Here is a 21,305-nt window from a genome sequence, read left to right on the forward strand (position 1 = left end):
CAACCCTAAAGCTGGGCACTGTCTTTACAGATGAGGAAACCGAAGTAAGAAGTGACTTGCCAGGTCACCCAGCTAGTATTTAGCAGAGCCAGGGTTCCTCCAACTCAAAAGAAGAGCTCTAAGAGAAATACGAGGGAAGAAGGTTTTTAATTGTTGTTTTAAAGGGCCAGCATAGTCGCTGGAGAGGAAAGGAACGCACATGCAAAGGGTGGAGAGAAACAAAAGGTGATGTGAAGTCAAGAACCGAGGAGAAAGAACTGTAGGGGAAGCAAAGCGAAAAAAGGTTGAGAAACGCCTTGAGTGCTGCGAGGACTTTAAGATTCAAACAGCATAAGAAGGAAGGTCAGAACTAGGAACACGACTCCCGTGTGCCACGCCCCGCCCCGCCCCAGGCGGACAGCAGAGACCGCCTCACGCCAGGAGGAGGCGGAACTTCCTCATCGCAGAGTCGCTGCTTCCCGTACAGTCCGGAAGCCTGTACGGAGAAGGGGCGGGGCCAAAACTGCCCGCCCAATCGGAGTGACGCTCTAGTCTTGCCGGGGGACTCGTGGGGTAACTTGCTCTGGGGAGCCAGCGGTATGGCGTCGGGCTGCAAGATTGGCCCGTCCATCCTCAACAGCGACCTGGCCAATTTAGGGGCCGAGTGCCTCCGGATGCTAGACTCTGGGGCCGATTATCTGCACCTGGATGTAATGGACGGGTAACTCCTCCGGGCTCCGGTCGGGCTTGCCGCGCGGGGGGCGGGATCAGCGCACCTTTATTGAGTGCCTGTTGGATGTACCGCGTCCCTGTGCCACCGAGCGCCTCACTCTGAACGCCATGCTAGGAGGGGAGTTGGGTAGGACCCCTGGAGGCTCTGGCAGGAGCAGAACTGTCGCGGCGTCCTGGGTTGCGGCCGGATCCCAAACCTCAATTCCTCCCCTCCCCCCCCACGTAACGTGTGGTCTTCTATCACTTAGGACCCGGAAGCGACCTAAATCTTTAGGACGTTTCTTCACTTTCAACTACAGAAACTGAGGCCCAAGGGGAGAAGCATGACTTGCCCAAGCTCATATAGCTAGTTAGTGGCAAAGCTGGGGAGACAGACTTCTGTAACGATTAAAGTTGGCACCTGCAGCGAGGTTCCCGAGTTCTGCCACTTGCTGGGTTACCTTGGACAAGCCACTAACCTCATTGAGCTTCAGTTTCATAATTTGAAAAATGAAACTACTAATAGAACCTACCGCTTAGGCATCTTTGGAAGATGAAATGAGCGAGTACATGTAAGGTTTACAGTGCCTGGCGTATATTAAGTTCTCTGTAATTGTTAGTTACATCATTATTAAAAGTCTGATTTCCTATTTTCTCTTCAGGCACCCTGTTCTTCAGGGAGGTCAGTTTTTTGTAAGTAATTTTTAAGCACTGTAGATACAGCACATAATATTGTTTGGAATCAGGATATTAGTTTCTGAAGTTGGTAATAGAATGAGGAAACAACCCCACAGAAAATAGTAAGACTCCCTCAAGATTACAGAAGATTGTGACAGACTTGCAGCTTGGCCCTTCCTGGGTTTGCCAAGTAGTTCTCTGAGCCCCACTGTTAACTGACTATAAAAATCATAAATGCCATTATCTTGAGTGGGGATGGAAAAATAAATTTATTTTAAATAGGTAAAAACCCTGTGTTTCCTCATTCAATTTGCAAATTGGTGTCATTTTCAAAAGGTGATGATTTCCTTTTCTTTTTAATGTTAATCTGACTTTGAAGAATTTTATCTTCCATTGCTCTATGTGGTTAAATGTATTGTTTCTCTTTTGCATTTTACTCAGTTACCTTAGGAGTCCACCCAACTGATAATGACAAAACTTTGACCATCGAGTACTAAGAATAGGCCAAATGTGTAAAAAGTTTAGTAAATGTTCTCTCTCACAAAGGTTGGCCTTTAGTTGGCCATTATATGTAATTGTACTTATTTACTTCATTTTTAACACCTTTGCTTGAAAGCCTTAAACTGTCACAGGTAATACCCTGAGTGTGTACCTCAAAGATAAGTAGCTACATTTTTGTGCTAGAGTAAACACCTAGAGGGTCACAGGATGGAATAAGCTACATGTATATTTGTGAATCTGTTTGACACAGAAAGCAATTTGGTTTTAATTAAACTATGTTTGAGTAAGTTAATGGTTGGGGAAAGTAATTGTTTCAGTTCACCAGTCAGGATTATTAATGATAACCATAATAGCAATGTTTATGAGCACTTGACTATTTCCGTTCTGGTGTTTTTTTTTGTGTGAATTAACTCACCCAGCCGTTTGAAATTGATGTTATTACCACCAGCATTTGACAGCGAGGAGTTGGGCACAGAGAGGTTAAGTCATCTGACAGTGGTCTCGAAAATAGTGGAGCCAGGGTTGGAAGCAATGCAGCAACTTGTGTTGTCTCAAATTAAATGCTTTCTGTGGGTCCTAGGTTTACAGGGAATGGTCTTTGGCCTCAAAAAAGCAACTAATAATTTGTATACTTATTTTTGTTAACTGTATGCTTATTGTTATTAACTTATTTCATGTCTTTCCTGCTCCCCTGTAAGCTTCCTGAAAGCCAAGTTTTTTTTCTTTTTGCTCACCTATGTATTCTTTGCTGGAAAAGCACCATAAGGAGCTTAGTAATCATTGGCTGAATGAATGAATGGCTTAATCATAATAGGAGGAGTCTCTCAGGAGTCACTTTTGTCCCCTCGCAGCTCTATGGCAGACTGAGCTCAATAAGATAAATTGGATCCATAAAATGGATCAGAGTTTTGGGAACAAAAAAATTTTTAAAAAGTATTTGTTTTTTATTTATTCCTCTTCCCCTTTGCCAGGAGGTACTTTGGTTTGGAGAAACTGAATTCTGCATACACAATTTTAAAATTATTTCTCTTTTAATCTTCTCTACTTTCTGAGTTAAAAGCTGTTTTTATTCCCCTTTTGCAAAGGAGAAAACCAGTGTAGGGAGGTTCAGCTTCTTCCCTGATGTCTCACCAGATTCAGCAGAGGCCGGCAGAGCTGGTGCCAGGGCCCCTACGTGATGTGCTGTGGTGTCTAGCTAGGGCCATGAAAGTGCAGCCACAATGTGCCTTCCCTCTCAGGACTGCCTTCATGGTTTTTTTTCCTGGCCCCTTTTTAAAATCTCATCCAACATTACACTTTGGATGTGCTTGTTGTTTTCTAGTCTCCTCCCCACCGAGACCTCCAATTTCTCCCCTGGTTACAACTGAATTTCTTCATTTAGAAAGTCGGAAACTGGTTTGCGGAGTACTGTGGAAGATGGAGCACTAGCATGACTGGATATGTGAAACAAAGGACAAGCGGATTATCTGGGGGAAAAAAACCTAGAAAACATAAATACATCATGACAGGACAGTGACTAGAATGTGTTCATCCTAACCATGGGAACAGAGCAAAGAATTTCTAAATTAGCAAACTAATTTCTAAATTAGCTACCAGGATTTAAAACTGGGACGATTTCACATTTCTGACTTTTGCTGCATTTCTCACTTTTGGGGGAAAAAAACAAAAACAACAACAACAAAAAAACAAAGACTTCCAGCACTGGGTCCTCAGTCTTACAAGGTGACACGCGCTGGAGCTGACAGGGGCAGCGTCACCTTTAGTCATCCGGGATGTACTTCATTTGGTGCCTTTCCCTATCTGCTCTGTTTTGCTCTTTGATGTTATCTACTAACCCCCAGCAGCATTTGAGTTTGTGATTCCTGATTCACAGGAAGATTGTTTTCTAGTTACAGTCCTGTACCTTTTATAGGAAGATTGTTTTCTAGTTACAGTCCTGTACCTTTTATAGCGACTCTAATCCTCCTCTTACCATCTTTGCCTTGTTGGGAGATAGGGTAAATGGCTTGATCTGTCTGCAGTAGATTGTGTTAGAATTATGTAAGTAAAGCTTAGGAGTGATGATGGAATGTGAGAGAGAAAATTGTATCGTTGTATTACAAAAATTATAGTGTAATTCCAGTGAGTCCCTGGGAGAAAGGGATACCTTTTTATTGTATTTTATTTCTTTCACAGTTAACCGACTCCAGAAAATAAAGGAAAAAGAGGCAGAATAAGATAATGATGAAGCATAATTTTTAATGAAGTTTCTCTCCATTAAAGTGAAACAGTTAAGTGTTTTCCAAGCTGGTCTGTTAACTCCCTCTGGCATTTATTAAAAAGTCAGATTCCTGGTCCTCTTTGGAGTCAGTAGGCTGAGGTGGAGACTGTAAATACATTAGAACTGCTCTCATCGTTACTGTTTGGTAAATTTGAGACACCCTGACTTCATGCTTAGGATTGTAGCCCTTTTTTGTTATGGCTCAGCATAGCCTTTGGGTTTTTTGAGACTACTGGTGCGTTTTTGTTCTTCCAGTATACTTTGTGAACCTAGCATTTAATTGATTTTCAGAAGCACAAATTAAGTCACATAACTGTAGGGATAGTATTTTTATACGTTTTGTTTAGGTTTTCCCAAAAAAGTAGAAGTGTATTTTTTTTTTTGGTTCTCGTGTTTACTCGGGAGGTGGATATTATACTTTTATTTTCATGATAAATGAAACCTACTGTTAAGACAACAAAACTATTTCCCAGACTACACAGCATAATAAAAGAACAGTATGTGAAATTCAAATCTTTAATTCCAGAGTTGTAAAGCATTCAGTAGGCCTTACTGCCTGCTTCTGTGACCCTTATTTCAAGTTTTAAGTAAACACATACATCTTATCCACAGCCCTGACAATCATTGCTCAGGCAAATGGTAGAATCACTTTTTTCATGATAGAAATTAAACCTCCAAAGACCAAGGTGTTATTGAGTGAAAGTGTCTGTACCCATCCGCCTTACCTGTCCCTCTCCGACGTGTCCTGAATCCTTACCTCTCTCTCTTGAATCTCTTCTCCGCTAGACTTGTTCCCCATTTGTTTCGTTAGTTGTTGTTATAGGGACAGATGAGCATAGTAGTTAAGAGCCTGGACTTGGTAGCCGTAGTGCCTATGTGTAACTCCCGCCCCCAGCGCTTACTGGTTGTGTGACCTTGGGCCTCTGTTCCTCATCTGTAGGATACAGTTAATAAAAGTACCTACCTCATAGGGTTGTTGTGAGGTTTTAATGATTTAATATATAGAAAGTCTTTAGAACTGTGTGTGGCCCACGTATAAGTTTGGTTTTTATTAACAGTCATTCTACCTGTCATCTTAACTGTTAGGCCTTAAACATAGTTTGTATTTTAACTCCCCTCCCACACACCTAATCATTTAACGGATCCGATCAGTTTTGCCTGTTTTGTCATTCTTAGTGTTCCTTGCCACTTACCAAGTGGCAGTTGCAATTACCTACCCTGTTGTAATTTATTTCCCATTCTATCTTATTTATTAATATTTCTTGCTTTAAGATCTTACTTCATATTTCCAGCAGGACAAAAGTCCAGACAATGAGCTTGGCCTTTGATGCCTCTCATGTGATACTACCCACCTCCCATCTTTTTTTCACACTAGCCAAAGTCGGTCAATACCACTCTCCACGTCTTTGACTATAACTTGCTTGTTTCTGCTTCTGCTTCATTTTCAGCCTTTGTTTCTTTTCCCATCTTTATAAATCCTATTTTGTAAATCTCATGAACTTCTTTCTTAATGTTCTCTAATACTTGCTCTTATTTTATGTATATTTTGTCTATAATCACATGTTACCTGCCTGTTATTGTATAGCTTTTCTTGTAATCCTCATATAGGATAATACCTGCTGCTTTAACAAAGCCCAGATTTCAGTAGCTTAGTTCTAGTTTCTCCTCATGTAAGAGTTCAGCGTGAGTGTTCTTCCATTCTGTGTCTCTTCCATTCTGTAAGGGCTTTGTTGGCAGAAGGGTAAAGTGGCAATAGGAAAAGAATTCTCCTTAACCTTCCGGACTCTGCAGTGACACACGTTACTTGCACTCACAGTCCGGTGGTGAGAGTTATTCACATAAGCCACTTGGATGTAAAGGGAACTGGGAACTGGGATGTAAAGTCACATGAGTCACTTGAATGTAAAGGGAACTGAGCATGAGAAGGTTTGACTGAGTTGACATCCCACTGACAACTATACGATAGCAGTAGGGTTGTGAATTCTGGTGAGTCCTTAGCTGTCAATCTCTGTCATCTCTTGCCAGTGAGATGGTAAGCTCCTAGGAAAAACAGGAACTGGAGCATATTTCTTTACAAAACAGTATTCTGAAGCACCTAGTATGGTACTTGCATATAGGAGATTTTATTATTATGATTATTGTTTTTATTTTTATTTTTTTTGGAGACGGAGTCTTGCTCTGTTGCCCAGGCTGGAGCGCAGCGGCGCAATCTCGGCTCACTGCAACCTCCACCTCCTGGGTACAAGCGATTCTCCTGCCTCAGCCTCCCGAGTGTCTGGGATTACAGATGCACGCCACCATGCCCAGCGAATTTTTGTATTTTTAATATAGATGGAGTTTCACCATGTTGGCCAGGCTGGTCTTGAACACCTGCCCTTGTGATCCGCCCACCTCGTTCTCCCAAAGTGCTGGGATTACAGGTGTGAGCCACTGAGACTGGCCCTGGTTTTGTTAAATATTTAAGTGAACTAGTGATAGAACAAAAAGATTAACTGGAGTAAGGTAAAGGATAAGTACCGTGGGTCTGGTAGACTTGATTCATTTTTGTTTTTGTTTTTGAGATAAGTCTCGCTTTGTTGCCCAGGCTGGAATACAGTGGCGCAATCTTGGCTCACTGCACTCTCCATCTCCCAGGTTCAAACGATTCTCCTGCCTCAGCCTGCTGAGTAGCTGGGATTACAGGTGCATGCCACCACTCCCAGCTAATTTTTCTATTTTTAGTAGACACAGGGTTTCACTACGTTGGCCAGGCTGGTTTGAGCTCCTGACCTCAAGTGATCTGCCTGCCTCAGCCTCCTGAAGTATCGGGGTTACAGGAATGAGCTACTGCACCCAACTGGTAGACTTAATTTGAATCCACTTCACAAATTATTAGCTGAGTTACTTAAGGATTTTATTTATCTTGTGCTCTTCAAAGGGGATAATAATAGCATCTACTCTATAAGGCTGTCGTGAAGATGAAGTGAAGTAAATTACAGTGCTTGGCATGTAGTAAACCCTCAGTGAAAGGTGGTCATTATTAATAAACACATCACATTTCTTTATTAGTCTTCTTTAAGAAAGTTTAAAGAAACTATCATTTAATGCCCTGTGATAGAAGTGATTAGAAGTAGTCACAGGCCTCGTGAGACAGACTAGGATTCAGATCAATGTTAAGAGTCCAGAACTTACTAACTAGTGTGTGACTTGGGCAAGTCATAAAGCCTGAGGGTTTCTGATTTTGTCATCTCTCCATTTCTACCTGTCATGGGTTGTGAATTACAGAGTCAAATCATTATGAAAATATATGTGACATGATTTGTTGAAATGTCAAGAAGACGTTACCTGGTAAAACCAAAATAACCCGGTATTTTTAGTATTATTTAATACTGATGATTAAGTATTAAATTGAAAAACATTGCACACAATCCCCTCAACCCGTGTCAGAATTCATATTGAGAGAGATACAGAAACTGAATTGAAAACATTTTCAGAGTAGATTTTGTTTGTCTTGTAGGCATTTTGTTCCCAACATCACCTTTGGTCACCCTGTGGTAGAAAGCCTTCGAAAGCAGCTAGGCCAGGACCCTTTCTTTGGTAAGTGGGTGTTATGCCATCTGAAGCTGGATGTGTTGCTCAAGTAAAGGAAAACTGGATGGTTGATTTTTTTAACTTCCAAGTTCATCTGGCTCCCTTTCCCCAACTTCCCTATGCTGGGTCTTCATTGGCGTGACTCCAGTAACAAGCCAAACTTCTTCCTGCCTCTGGGCCTTGGCTCATCTGCGTGGAAAGGTAGAGGCTTGGCTGGCTGCCACATCTTTGGGCCTCAAGTCATTTGTCAGTTCCTCAGAGAGGCCTTTTTGAGCACCCTCTCCCAAATTAACCTTTATCTAATTATCTTATCACCTGTTGATTTTCCTCCAGAACTTCCTTTGATCTGCGATGACTTTTATTAGACTGTAAACTTTGAGGGCAGGGATTGAATCCACTTTATTTACTGTGGTTTTCCTAAAGCTAAGCATAGACATGATCAGGGTTCAGTGTGATTGTTAAATGAGTTTATGAATCAGTTGATTTATGGTCCAGAAGCCATTTGTTTTGTGCAAATTGGAGCTTTCTACAAGTGGTGCCTAAATATTCACTCCAATGTCATAGTACAATGTAAATTAAGATTTTTAAGATTACTTAGTGGCCTACAAGTGATTTATATTAAGTTAGCAATGTCTCACCTGTCAGATCTCTTAAACATGAGAAATTGTACACGTTTTTTTAAGTAGTGTTATTTATTTTTTTCTTTTTTTAAAAAAAGAGACTGAGTTTTGCCATGTTGCCCAGGCTAGTCTCAAACTCCTGGGCTCAAGCAGTCCACCTGCCTTGGCCTCCCAAAGTGCTAGGATTACAGGCTTGAGCCACCACGCCTAGCCTAAATAGTTTTTTAAATGTAACTTAGAATTTAATAGAACTTAGATTCTTTTTAATCAGCATATTGTTGACCAGTTTTATGAAGGACTCTGTGCTGTTCGCTATGGTAGTCATAAGCCACATGTAGCTACTAAAATTAAATAAACTTAAGTTCATGACCAGAATGGCCAACATGGTGAAACCCCGTCTCTACTAAAAATACAAAAATTAGCCGGGCATGGTGGCGCACGCCTATAATGCCAGCTACTCAGGAGGCTGAGGCATGAGAAGCTCTTGAACCTGGGAGGTGGAGATTGTAGTGAGCTGAGATCATTCCACTGCACTCCAGCCTGAGTGACAGTGTGAGACTCCATGTCAAAAAAAAAAAATTTTTTTTTTAATTAAATTACATAAACTTAAAAATTCAGTTTCTTATTTACATTAATCGCGTTGCAAGTCTTCAGCAGTCACATATTGTGCAGTGCAGCTATGGGACATTTCCAATGTCACAGAAAATTCAGTTGGATACAGTCTTCAGCCCCTGCATTTGAGTACACCAAAGAAAATGTACATTATTACCTCATTTATGTGGCATGAGGAAACAATGTTCCACCAATATGCTCACCATTTTGAAATTTCCAGATAATGGGATATAGTCCTCTGATTATCTAAACTTTTTTTTAAGCCATAGTTAGCTTATATAGCAGATACCATGACTTTTCCTTTGAATTAAGGTTGTTCTCATGACCGTGAGAGGTGGATGAAATACATAGCATTGTTTGCTCCCACTGTACAATGGCCAGAATCCTCGCTTCTGGCTTTGTTGTGTGGATTTTTTTAATGCTTTCTTTTTTTTTTCCTTTTTCCTCCCTTTTATTTGGGCTCCCATTGTCACACCATACTATTGTCTATATCATTTCCTGTCAGTGCCTTTCCTTTTAACAATCCTGTGTTGCTGACACCACACACAATCTGCTTTTTCTTGTTGTTTTTAATTTGTTGATAAACTTGCTAATTAATATTTCTAGAATTTTATCTGAAAGATAAATCCATTTACTTTAATGTTTGGGTTTTGTGACCCTTGTTTTTCGGTTTTTGGCTTTTTGTTGTTGTTGTTGCTTTAAGGGACAGACTCCGTCTATTACCCAGGCAGGAGTACAGTGATACAATCATAGCTCACTGCATCCTTGAACTCCTGGGCTCAAGCAGTCCTCCCGCTGCAGCTATAGCTAGGACTACAGGTGTGTGCCACCACACCCGGCTATTTTTATTTTTATTTTTATTTTTTTACTTTTTGTAGAGATGGGATCTCCCTGTATTGCCCAGGCTGATCTTGAACACTTGGGCTCAAGCCATCCTCCTGCCTTGGCCTCCCAAAGTGTTGTGATTGTAGGTGTAAGTCACTGAGCCCAGCTACCTTTGTTTTTTATATTAAGAAACATTTGTTTAATTCTTGGATTTTGGTTGTTGGATAATTGATACATGAATGTATTCTAGGACCAAGATTACATGTTGTGTTGTATATGTAACGCTAACATTCTTAACTCTTCAGTTTTCATGTTGAGTAGAAATAAACGTCTAAGAAATAAAGTGATAGGGAAAAGTCTGTTCCTGTTATTGTCTAAATCAGTGATCCTCAAGTACTTTGTATAAGGACTCACACAATTCCTTAAGACCCTTGCAGGTCATCCATGAGAGTATATCAAAACTATTTTCATAATACTAGGAAATTATTTACCATTATTTCTACTGATGGTTCAAAAACATTGATGAGTTAGTTTGCTTGTGCCTTAACCAACTCAAGGCAGGGACTATATCAGGAGTTGTTATATTCTTCATCATCATGCATTTGCAATAAATATCCTTGATGAAGCAGTACAAATTAATAAATCTTGGTCCTTGAATACATGCCTTTTTAATACTTTGTGTGACAAAGTAGGAAGTGCATATAAAGCACTTGTGCTGCATTGCTGCATATTGGAATTGGAACATAATGGTTTTCTCAAGGAAAACTACTTGTACCATAGAGGTATGATCTGAACTAGCTGCTTTCCTCCAGAACACTATGTTTATTTGAAAGAACAACTGAGAGATAAACTATGGTTTTTCAGACCTGGCTATTTTAATGACTTTTAAAAAATGTTAACTAAATGCGGCTGTCTCTTCAAGGAAAGATACTTTGTCAGTTTTTGTTCCCAAAATTAGAATTTTGAAGAACTTGTGTATCTTACCACTGTGGATTTGATAGCGTCCCAACAGTTAACAAGCTTTTCTGATGAGATCTGTAGTTATTTTAACAAATGTAATTTTGGGGTACTATGGAATGAAATCTGTCACTGTTTGTCAGATGTGTGTAACTCAGTAAATCAGTACTTAAAATACCCATTCAAAATACAAGACAAACAATGGGTTTTAATGTAACAAAGAATGAAAAGCTTATTGATAGGGTTTACAGAGTGCACATTGCAGCTAACCTTTATAAAATTACCACTCAGCACATTTAAGGTAGGCTAGGCTAAAGCTATGACGTTTAGTATGTTAGGTATATTAAATGCAGTTAGACATAACAATATTTTCAATTCAGGATGAGTTCATTGGGATGTAACCCCGTTGTAAGTCATAGAACATCTGTATTACAACAGATTGGATATGGAACAGATGTGAGAATATAGGTGTCTTCTATTAAGCCAGACACCAAAGACTTGCAAAAATGTAAAACAAACAATACCACTCTTAATTAATATGTAATAGAGGTATCTTTTTTGAGACAGTCTTGCTCTGTCGCCCAGGCTAGAGTGTAGTCGTGGCCTTCATACCTCGTTGAAGCCTCAGTCTTCCTGGGCTTAAGCAGTCCTCCCACCTCACCCCTCCCCTCCAGTAGCTGGGACTGCAGGATCACACTACCATGCCTAGCTAATTATTCTGTTGTTATTGAGAAGGAGTCTTACTACATTGCCCAGGATGGTCTCAAACTGGGCTCAAGCCATCCTCCCTCCTCAGCCTCCTAAGATTATAGGTGTGAGCCACCGTACCCGCCAAAAATTACATGCTTGAAAATGTCTTAGTTTGAATTTCTTATACATTAAATATCTATAAATATAACCCATATCAACAGAAGTTTCTTGGGGTCTTTATTAATTTTTAAGAGTGTGAACTCCTGGGCTCAAGCAATCCACTTGCCTTGGCCTCCCAAAGTGCTAGGATTACAGGCTTGAGCCACCACACCTAGCCATATATAGTGAGTGTTTTTTTTAATGTAACTTAGAATTTAATAGAACTTAGATTCTTTTTAATCAGCATATTGTTGACCAATTTTATGAATAATAGATTATGATTGTAATAGATGATAATAGAATGATAATAGAATGTTTGAGAATTGCTGATCTAATGTTAACTGTACACGGATTTGCTGAGCTACTGACTCCCTAAACACCAAAGAAATTCTCCGTTGAGGGTTGCTAGTGGTTACTGGATGCTAGAGATTGAGTAAGGATGACATAGCTAGCAGTCTGGTAACTTACGGAATGAATAGAGTAGGTATTTTCAACCAGCTTGAATTTTCCTTGTTTATAATTCAAAGAATAAGAAACACCAGATTTAATACTTTTTTTAAAGAATAAAGTTTTACCTATTAAAATATGTTCTAATTTAGGCTGGGTGTGGTGGCCCATGCCTATGATCCCTGCACTTTGGGAAGCCAACATGAGAGGATCACTTGTGGCCAGGAGTTAAGCGAAACCTCATCTCTATTTAAAAAAAAAAAAAAAAAAAAAAATTCTCATGCAGTTACTTTTGGTGGATTAGAAATACAAATGTTAATCTTGACTTTATTAGTCAAGCTTTATACTCTCTTTTTCTGACTTTTTTTTTAAAGGCTTTGTTGTATTTCATAATTGTTCTGGAATGTTAGAAATTTTTTTTCTTAAGTATAACTTGGCTGTATCAGAAATGTGCTTCCTCTAGCAAAATAAAAAACTCAAAACCTCTCCTCACTACATTTATCAAACACAGGATGCTTCACAGTGTTATTTCTTGGTTTAGCTTGTTTTAAGCTGCCCTCTCCTTCTCATGATATGCTATTATGATTTAAGTCAAGATCTTTAAGCAGGCCATGCCCATTTTCACCTTATATGTTTATATGGATCAAGCTTTAGCATTAGGATGGATATCAGGTTTCTTGTAGTCAACATGTCCTTCCCCCTAAATTTGTTCTTGCAGTCTTTTGCCTCTCAATTAATGGCAGTTCCATTCTTCTAGTTAATAAGTCCAAAATCCTTGATGCCATCTTTGTTTTCCTCTCATCTGTCTATCCGTGGAGGATCTTCTCGTCCTCCACATCTCATCCATCCACAGCTCTCTTTGCTCTTATTTCAGAACATATCCATCCTGAATTGCTGCCATCATTTTTCACCTGGGTTATTGCTATCGTAGCTTCCTCGGTCGATAGTATCTTGTCACTTCACTGTGGTGATTTCTCCCAATGGCCTGCAGAATGCCGTAGGGTTTCTCCTCACCACGTGCTTCCCTGACCTCTGACTGGTGTATCTCCTTCCCCATGCACACCAGCCATATTAACTGCCTACCTAGTGTGCATTTTACTTCCTTGTTTATTGTTTGACTGTCCCATTAAGAATGTAATCCCTGTGACAGGAGAGTTTCATGTTTTTGCTCTAACCCTAGGACCTAGAATAATTAATAGTGCAGTAATTGCTCAATAAATTGAAAGAAGAAATGAAAAGAATCACTTAATTTTCCTAGAGGAAACTAGTCTGCATGGATAATATGACATATTCTTTAAGTTTTGTAGAGTGGCATTTCCTGGACCTGGACCTAGATTTCCTGATTTTTAGATGTTAACTTTTTATATACAGCACTGTATGCATTTTGTGGGAAAAGGGTTTTTGTAAATGAATTTAAATAAATCCATGTCTTCAGAATAAGAGGAAACTACCTATACTGAATTATAACTATTGAAATAATGATTTGTGTGATGCCCAAAGAGTTCATATCCGAAGTGGCAAAAACTGCATACAGGTTGGCTTCCAATAGCATGAACCAGGTATTTTTCAGTAATATTTTGAAGTGTCTTTTTTTTCTAGACATGCACATGATGGTGTCCAAGCCAGAACAGTGGGTAAAGCCAATGGCTGTAGCAGGAGCCAATCAGTACACCTTTCATCTCGAGGCTACTGAGAACCCAGGGGCTTTGATTAAAGATATTCGGGAGAATGGAATGAAGGTAAGAAACCAATGATGAGAGTGTTTTGTAACATTCACTGTCAGTTGGGAAAGATTTGCTGGAAACAGGAAATTTTCTCTTTTTTTGAGACAGAGTCTTGCTCTGTCGCCCAGGCTGAAGTGCAGTGGCACAGTCAGGGCCCATTGCCTACTTTAGCAGCTGTTCTTCATCTATGATGCCAGGATTTAACTTCTTTGTCAAATAGCATTTATATATTCCACTAATATTTTCTGAAAGCTACTGCTTGCTGGAAGTACTTACATTTAATAGTCTTGTTAACTTTTGAAAAATAAGAACAGATATTTCTACTGGGCCTGTTGTGCCACATAATGTAATACAGAGGGAATTGTAAATGTCAATGTGATACAGCATATTTGTGTCTGTTACAGGTTGGCCTTGCCATCAAACCAGGAACCTCAGTTGAGTATTTGGCACCATGGGCTAATCAAATAGATATGGCCTTGGTTATGACAGTGGAACCGGGGTTTGGAGGGCAGAAATTCATGGAAGATATGATGCCAAAGGTAAAAGAAGTATTTGATTTTGGGGTGAGACTTTTACCGTGTGTTCATTCAGTAAGCATTTATTGAAAGGCTTGTATATTTAGGCATAACCTGTTCTGAAGGTGAGGAGATGGGGATGCTTACAGATCATTCTGATACAGTATATAATAAATGCTGTAATAGAGTTCTGATTTGAAAATCAGAGAAGTATTACATCTTTATCTTGAAATTTTCTCTTTCTTTGAGACAAAGTCTTGCTCTGTCACCTGGGCTGGAATGCAGTGATGCAGTTAGGGTTCATTGCAGCCTCGACCTCGTGGACTCAAGAGATCCTCCTGCCTCAGCGCCCTGAGTAGCTGGGACTACAGGTGCACACCACCATGCCCAGCTAATTCTTACATATTTTAGTAGAGGGGAGGCCTCACTGTGTACCCAGGCTGGTCTTGAACTCCTGGGCTTAAGCTGTCCTCCCTGCTTGGTCTGCCAAAGTGCTGGGATTAGAGGCGTCAGTCACCACGCCTAGGAGTCTTGAAATTGTCTTTTGAAACTGTTATCTCTGTAACCTTTAAATCTCTTGGAAGTTGTCATTGACTATTGAGGATTTGTCTGTCTTCTTTCCATGACACACAGTCTCTATAAAGACATTACAGATTGCTGTTTGCCAAATAGAACAAAGCTTGCTATTAAAAACCAAGTGTTCCCCGGTAATATATTGTATTGGTATAGTTTTTGTGTGAGACAATTGGAGTTTTAAGTGCTAATTTTGGCTGTTGGATTTTTTTGTTTATTTGGTTGTCTACCCGCCCACCCCCACCGACATATCCACTTTAGGAGTTACTTATTTCCTCATGTATATATCTAGGTTCACTGGTTGAGGACCCAGTTCCCATCTTTGGATATAGAGGTCGATGGTGGAGTAGGTCCTGACACTGTCCATAAGTGTGCAGAGGTGAGATTGCTCTTCAACTCTGACTAGAACAATTTCCTGTCAAGTATGTCTCCAGGACATTGTCTCATGGGCCAGCGATTCCCTCTATGGTTCCTAAGTTGACTTTCTTTCTTGGAAAAGTATTTTTTGTTCACATGTACAACTAGGAAAATAAACAGCCATAAGTGGATTTTTTTTTTCTTTTTCTGAGACAGTCTGTCTTTGTAGCCCAGGTTGGAGTGCAGTCGTGTGATCTCTGCTCACTGCAATCTCTGCCTCCAGGGTTCAAGCGATTCTCCTGCCTCAGCCTCCTGAGTAGGTGGCATTACGGGTACCTGCCACCGTGCCTGGCTAATTTTTTTTATTTTTAGTAGAGACAGCATTTCACCATGTTGGCCAGGCTGGTCTCGAACTCCTGACCTCAAGTGATCTGCCTGCCTTGGCCTCCCAAAGTGTTGGGATTACAGATGTGAGCCACTGCATCCGGCCCATAAGTGGATATTCTAAAATCACATAAATTGTTAAATAGTAAATCCTGGTTGTCTCAGGAAGGCTGAAGAAAGTTCTTTTTTAAAAAATAATATGTTGAATTTCAGCCCTTTGGAAGATCATTAAGTTCCAGGGCCTTGGAAGTGAGAAATTTTTCCAAAATATGGAATTAAAAGATACCTCGTCTCCAAGGGGGATAAAAGTAGAGAAATCTAATTGACCTAATTATTACGTTATTCTTTAGAACCTATATATTACTTAGTTGTTCCTTGTAAGAACTTGCTAGAACCATTTTTGATTAAAATTTAGCCCTGATACCCCTTTGGCTGTCTCTATATACCTCTTTGGCTATCTGTATATAAATAAAAACTTTTTTTTAACTTTTTTTTCAGATAGCTAGTCTAGCATAGTCAGGCTCCCGAGGATGCCAGCCCTCCTAGTAGCACCACAAGTGATTAAAATAAAACTCACATGACCTGCTTTTCTTTCACAGTGTGGTGTATCTGCTTCCAGGTTCTGTATAACTCTCACACTTTTCTGCTTGATATATACCCATCAAAAGCTTGACAGTAGTAAATACTTATGCAGGAGGGGCTGGGCAGATAATGACTGAGCTCATATCCTTTTGACTGCTTGTGGAATTGCTTTGTACAAACTGTGCTTTGCCAGTATACTACTCTGCTTTTATGCCAGAGGTTGCAAATTTTTTTTGTGAAAAATCAGACCTTGGTGATGATCTTAAACAGCAGGATATGAAGAACTCCCACAAGCTTAGCATTCCAATAATGGAACACTAGGCATAAATGGGTTAACTGAAGAGATATTTGCAGTATTAACCCTATAAAACTTACCTTTATAATTTCTGTGAGGAATATTGTTAGAAATGCTGTCATACATAAAGTGACACTGTCTGGAAAAATTTTCCTCAGCCTGTGGTTCTCCCACTTCTCCCTCTTTGTTCTAGCAGTGAATCACAAAACAGATTGGGTTTCCATCCTCGAATCAAATCCTAGGAAGCTCAGAGTTACATTTGGACCCAATTTTTTAGCTTTTCTTTTTTAATTTCTTTGCTTCCATATTTAAACATATGTTAAAAACTTTTTTAAAGCCACTTCAAAACCATTCTGGAATGCAATGAAGTATAAAGAGAGACATTCATTCCATTTTTTGACACAAAAATGAGAAATCACTTTAATTTTGCCGTAATTTATGGATAATTTCACATGGTAGCAATAATTGTCCTTTCACACTCACAAATTAAGAATAAAAGTTTTTTTTTTTTTTAGTAACTAATAAAAGCATTGGTGCATATTGGGAAAAACCTTAGTGGGCTTGAGGAGTAAAGGCTTTTAATAAACCTTATCTAAAGAGTAGCAAAGATACCATGTAGATTATTAAGAGTTGGTTTACTAGAAAGGTCAATGATTTCTTAGACACATTTAAAAATAATCTCACATCCTCATTTGTGAACATTTTAAATTTTTCTTATTGAACTAGATTGCTTAAGTCTGCTTAATCTCAAAGTGGCTCTCATATGATTGAAATGTTGACAGATGCAAGGGTAGACATTCTAGTCCAGGAATTCTGTTTTAGGTTTTTCTCCATTTTCCTTTGAGGCGTAACCTAACTGTTTACTTCTTCCAGGCAGGAGCTAACATGATTGTGTCTGGCAGTGCTATTATGAGGAGTGAAGACCCCAGATCTGTGATCAACCTATTAAGAAATGTTTGCTCAGAAGCTGCTCAGAAACGTTCTCTTGATCGATGAAACCATAAGGAGCCCAATGTTTCTGTTCATGAAATCTCCCTTTTACTGGAAAACAGGAATATTGACTACCAAATCATAATGCAATTGAAGCTGCACTGCTTTTTTGAGCAGTTATTCATTCCAGTGATTAAAACTGATTGTGTAGAATATTCTAAGAGGTTAGAAATTGGTGTGTATAACTATGTTTTTAGTGATGCAGCTTAATGATTAGTGAGTAAGATACTGTTTTTATTGAGAGACTTGATTTTTATAAAGAGTAAAAATACGGCTGTATTAAGGTTACAAACAGAAAAGTGTCTTAATGCCTAAGGAGGGCATATTGACTACACTACAAAAACAAATTTTGTCTGTACTTCTGAAAAGAATTTTGTTGTTTCTCAGCTGTTTTCCAAAAGCAAAGGAAGTCTTTATGGTTTTTTTCTATTTCATGTTATTTGTGGTTTGTTTATAAGTTTGGGTGGGATGGCATACCATATTCTTGGTTCTTAAAATCTATCACTTTTAACCTTACACTTGATGTGTGAAAAATATAAAAACAATGTATGAAACCCAGGGGTTGTAAAATACAAGCATAGATTTTATCAGGGTGTTTTGTCAAAGCAGATTATTCAGTGATTCCTCCCCACCATTCTTAAGGACGTTAAATAATGCTGTTGTGTTAGCTCTGAGTAGAAAGGAAAAAGTAAAACCTCTGTTTGGAAGTAATACTGGGTTGAATTCTGACCGCCCCTTTCTAGCTGGACCTTTAACAAATCACCCAATCTTTTTTGCATTTCTCCTAACTCATTTATACATTAAATGTAATTATAACAACTGTGGGGTTGTATTGAGAATTAAGAGGTAATACTATATACCTAAAGTTTCCAGTACTAGTCCCAGAATTTAGAATATGCTCAATACAAAGTAGATAGCATTATATAAGTTTATATTTCATGAGTTATAAAGTACTTTGATATATTCTCATTAAATCTGTAAATCACCTCTATAAGTAAGTGGTAATAATAAAGCAGGTATTTTTGTCCCCATTTAAAAAATGAAGAAATTAATGCTCAGTAGTAGGATGGTACCCTGAAAGGATCTAGGAAGTGGTAGAATTTCTGGTCTGTACTTTTACAAATGGAGCCCTTGGGAGGTCGGTTAGGTAAGAAGCTTTTTACTTAACATTGTCTTATTTCCAGTCTAATTTTACACTGTAGCAGAACCAGATGGCTGAGAATATTCTGGAACTATGGATCTTGACCCCAAGGATATATTATTTTATTCCAAGAAAGATCAGGTAGGCGAAAAGATGACAGGATGCAGAGTCAATCCATAAACTAAGTATTTATAACTGTTTGAATTATAGAGAGTCTAAAAATATGTGTCAGCTATTTCATTCCTGTAAATACTCTTGCTGTGTTATAAATATGGCAAGAAATATCAGTACCAGTATCAATAGACTTCTTGAGGCTACTATAAGTTTTGAGAAATAAGGTTCAAAAAGTAAGAATGCTAACAGTTAAGCTTAGACTAGAGCTTGCTTGGGTTTCTTCCTGCATTACAAGGTAAAAATGTGTTAATGTTTGTTTTTATTTCAGCTTAGGAAAGCTTTGTGCCATGAGTAGGTCGCATTTAATAACAAGCAACACAAGGTATATAGAAATAACTTTAATTAAAAAACTTACATAGAAGATTATAATATCAGACATGACAAAGATTTGAGTTTATTTGCCTGGACAACTTGGGTTTGTCTGGCTTTTGTTTTCTTTTTCTTTAAAAATAAATGTACAGTAAAACTACAAGCAAAAGTTTGTCAGTATTGAATTTGGATTTTTTACCCCTTAAAAGGACTAGTATAATTTCCAATCTCTAACAAAAACTTAGTGTCAAATCTCACAGATTAGGCCAAATGGCCAATATTTTCAGTTATGTGGGTAGTACAACTTGAATAACGTTTTTACATGACAAAAAGTGATTTATATAAATTGTCCTCAACTTTCACATATAAAAAATGGTTTTATAGCTTCAAAAGGAATTTTCTTTCATATATACTCTTTAGTATCCAAATATTGAAGCTTTGTTTTTTGAAAATGTTTAATTCCCAATCTAGGATGCAAGCAAGAATATATGTTTATTTGAATAGAGTAAGCTATGGCAAAGAATGACCAAATTAGCTAGAAATAGAAATCAGGCAGAATTACTAATTTCTTGCTAATCTAGAAATACAATCTTTTTTTTTTTTTTTTCAAATTTTATACTGATAGGACTTCACTGTTTGTGGCTCATTTTAAATTGGTGTCTTCATGAGACACATTAATTGGTAAAACTCAAATTGAGTTTTCAAAGATGTGATAGTATTAAATTGCACCAATATTTAACTCAAATTTGCTTGCTTTATTTTGTTAGGAGTAAACAGAAAGTAGCCTGTGTTTAGTCCCAAAGATATCAATGATTTTGGATAAAGAAGTTTTGTGTTATCTGGTATATAAATTTCTGTAAATAACTTCTACTGTTGGTTAAACACGTTAAACAGAAAAACAACAAAAAACTTAATCTCTATATTCAAGATGTTCAGATGTCTTTTATCAGTGGAAACCTGTGTTTTATCTATACTGCAGCTTACATTTCATAGGGTAGTTCATACATGCATTTCCAAGGGGAGTGGGTCATTGCCAGTGTTTCAAAAACTACATAGGGGGATGTGTGTGTGTGTTTATTTTATACACACATATTTGTATATTCTAATATATTATTAAGGCAATTTTAATGAATTACCATGTATATAAAAAAATAGCTGTCACTTGGCGCACAGGTTTGTATATATGTGTATATATGTGTATGTATGTATGGTGTGGGTACATAGTCTTAAAAATTACCCAGTAAGGTGATTTGACATCAAGTTGCAGCAATTAATATCTTGGTGTTTGTAAGTTGCATGATAAACACAAATGACTACCACTTGTCTGTAGATGAAAAGCTGGTTACCCTTGTGGTTCCAGAAGGAAAAACAGACTTATCTTGCCTGTTTCATAAACAGCATAAAAGATTAATACATGCAGAACATGCTCTTATTCTGGAGGGGATGGGAGATCCAGAACAGGGCTTTATTTCCTCCCATCTTTCCTACATTTACATAGTTTTCTTAACCTGTTCCCTGTCACCTATTTTTTTTAACATTAGTAAGTCCTAGATCAAAGGTTTTGTATTCTTCTATTCCATCTGACTGCTTTTTTGGATGGTGGCCATTCTCTGGTACACTGGTACCGAAGATTTCACCATGGAAAGCTGTGCTTGACCATTCAACCCGATCGTTTTTTTCATCTTCACATAATAAGGCTGCCATGTCTTCACCCTTCAGTGGAAAAGTCCGTCGTTCCCACCACAAAGACTGAAAGGGGAAACATTTTCAGTTAAGTTTCAACTAATTTGTTTTGTTTAAATTCATCTAACAAGTAATCTGTACATATCTATATTGTAATAATTATTGTTCTGTTCTTTTAGCACATAACTGTACAAATTTTCATTTCAACTTAAATAGCAACTCAAAAGGGAATATACTGAGAATTCTTGAGTGACTTTTGGGATTTATTTCTTTACTTTGCCTCTGCCAAGAAGAGGAAATGCTGCCACAGGCAGTGGTCTTCATTTCCAACCTAAGAGCACTTTGGGAAAGTGTTCTCAGGTTTGATATACTTCTACAATGTCTTCATTTTCATTATTAAAGGTACCTATTAACTTTTTCTTTCCTGAGCTTTCTGTAACTTGCCTGTTAATTCTATAATCTCCATTCCATTCTAGATCTAGTTCTTTTTCAGTGTCTATTTATGAAGAAAGGTGTAAGAATTTTATGGATGCAGTGTTAGAAAGCAGTACCTTTAAGGTAGGAACTGG

The 21,305-nt window shown here is 38.3% G+C and overlaps 2 protein-coding genes and 1 long non-coding RNA gene across 22 annotated transcripts in view; 2 read left to right on the forward strand and 1 right to left on the reverse strand.

The window, feature by feature from the left end:
* Positions 1–559: 559 nt before the first annotated feature.
* RPE (ribulose-5-phosphate-3-epimerase) lies at positions 560–19,222 on the forward strand. 9 transcript variants are annotated; one of them, XM_015432713.3, is made up of 7 exons: positions 560–700; positions 4,045–4,138; positions 7,626–7,705; positions 13,609–13,748; positions 14,138–14,272; positions 15,114–15,200; positions 17,313–19,222. In XM_015432713.3, the coding sequence occupies exons 2-7, from the start codon at positions 4,110–4,112 to the stop codon at positions 17,433–17,435; spliced, it is 594 nt and encodes a 197-aa protein (XP_015288199.1). In that variant the 5' UTR covers positions 560–700; positions 4,045–4,109; the 3' UTR covers positions 17,436–19,222. The 9 variants fall into 9 exon arrangements, with proteins under 9 accessions (XP_015288199.1, XP_065382107.1, XP_065382108.1 ...); XM_065526035.1 differs by having other exon boundaries at positions 560–689; XM_065526036.1 differs by lacking the exon at positions 7,626–7,705.
* Positions 19,068–21,305, reverse strand: part of KANSL1L (KAT8 regulatory NSL complex subunit 1 like) — a 140,041-nt gene continuing 137,803 nt past the window's right edge. For 7 of the 12 annotated variants that reach the window (XM_005574155.4, XM_005574154.4, XM_045367647.3 and 4 more), the window contains exon 15: positions 19,068–20,802. In XM_005574155.4, the coding sequence (XP_005574212.3) occupies positions 20,572–20,802 (231 nt within the window). In that variant the 3' untranslated portion in view covers positions 19,068–20,571. The remainder of the gene's footprint in view (positions 20,803–21,305) is intronic. The other 5 variants (XR_012421439.1, XR_012421441.1, XR_012421442.1 and 2 more) reach the window with 1 other exon arrangement.
* The window catches only part of LOC135966614 (uncharacterized), a 31,696-nt gene continuing 31,074 nt past the window's right edge, over positions 20,684–21,305 (forward strand). The window contains exon 1 of the long non-coding RNA XR_012421444.1: positions 20,684–20,823. This is a non-coding gene — a long non-coding RNA (uncharacterized lncRNA). The remainder of the gene's footprint in view (positions 20,824–21,305) is intronic.

The sequence above is a fragment of the Macaca fascicularis genome, chromosome 12 (assembly GCF_037993035.2).
Source record: "Macaca fascicularis isolate 582-1 chromosome 12, T2T-MFA8v1.1".
In the NCBI taxonomy this organism is placed as follows: Eukaryota; Metazoa; Chordata; class Mammalia; order Primates; family Cercopithecidae; genus Macaca; species Macaca fascicularis.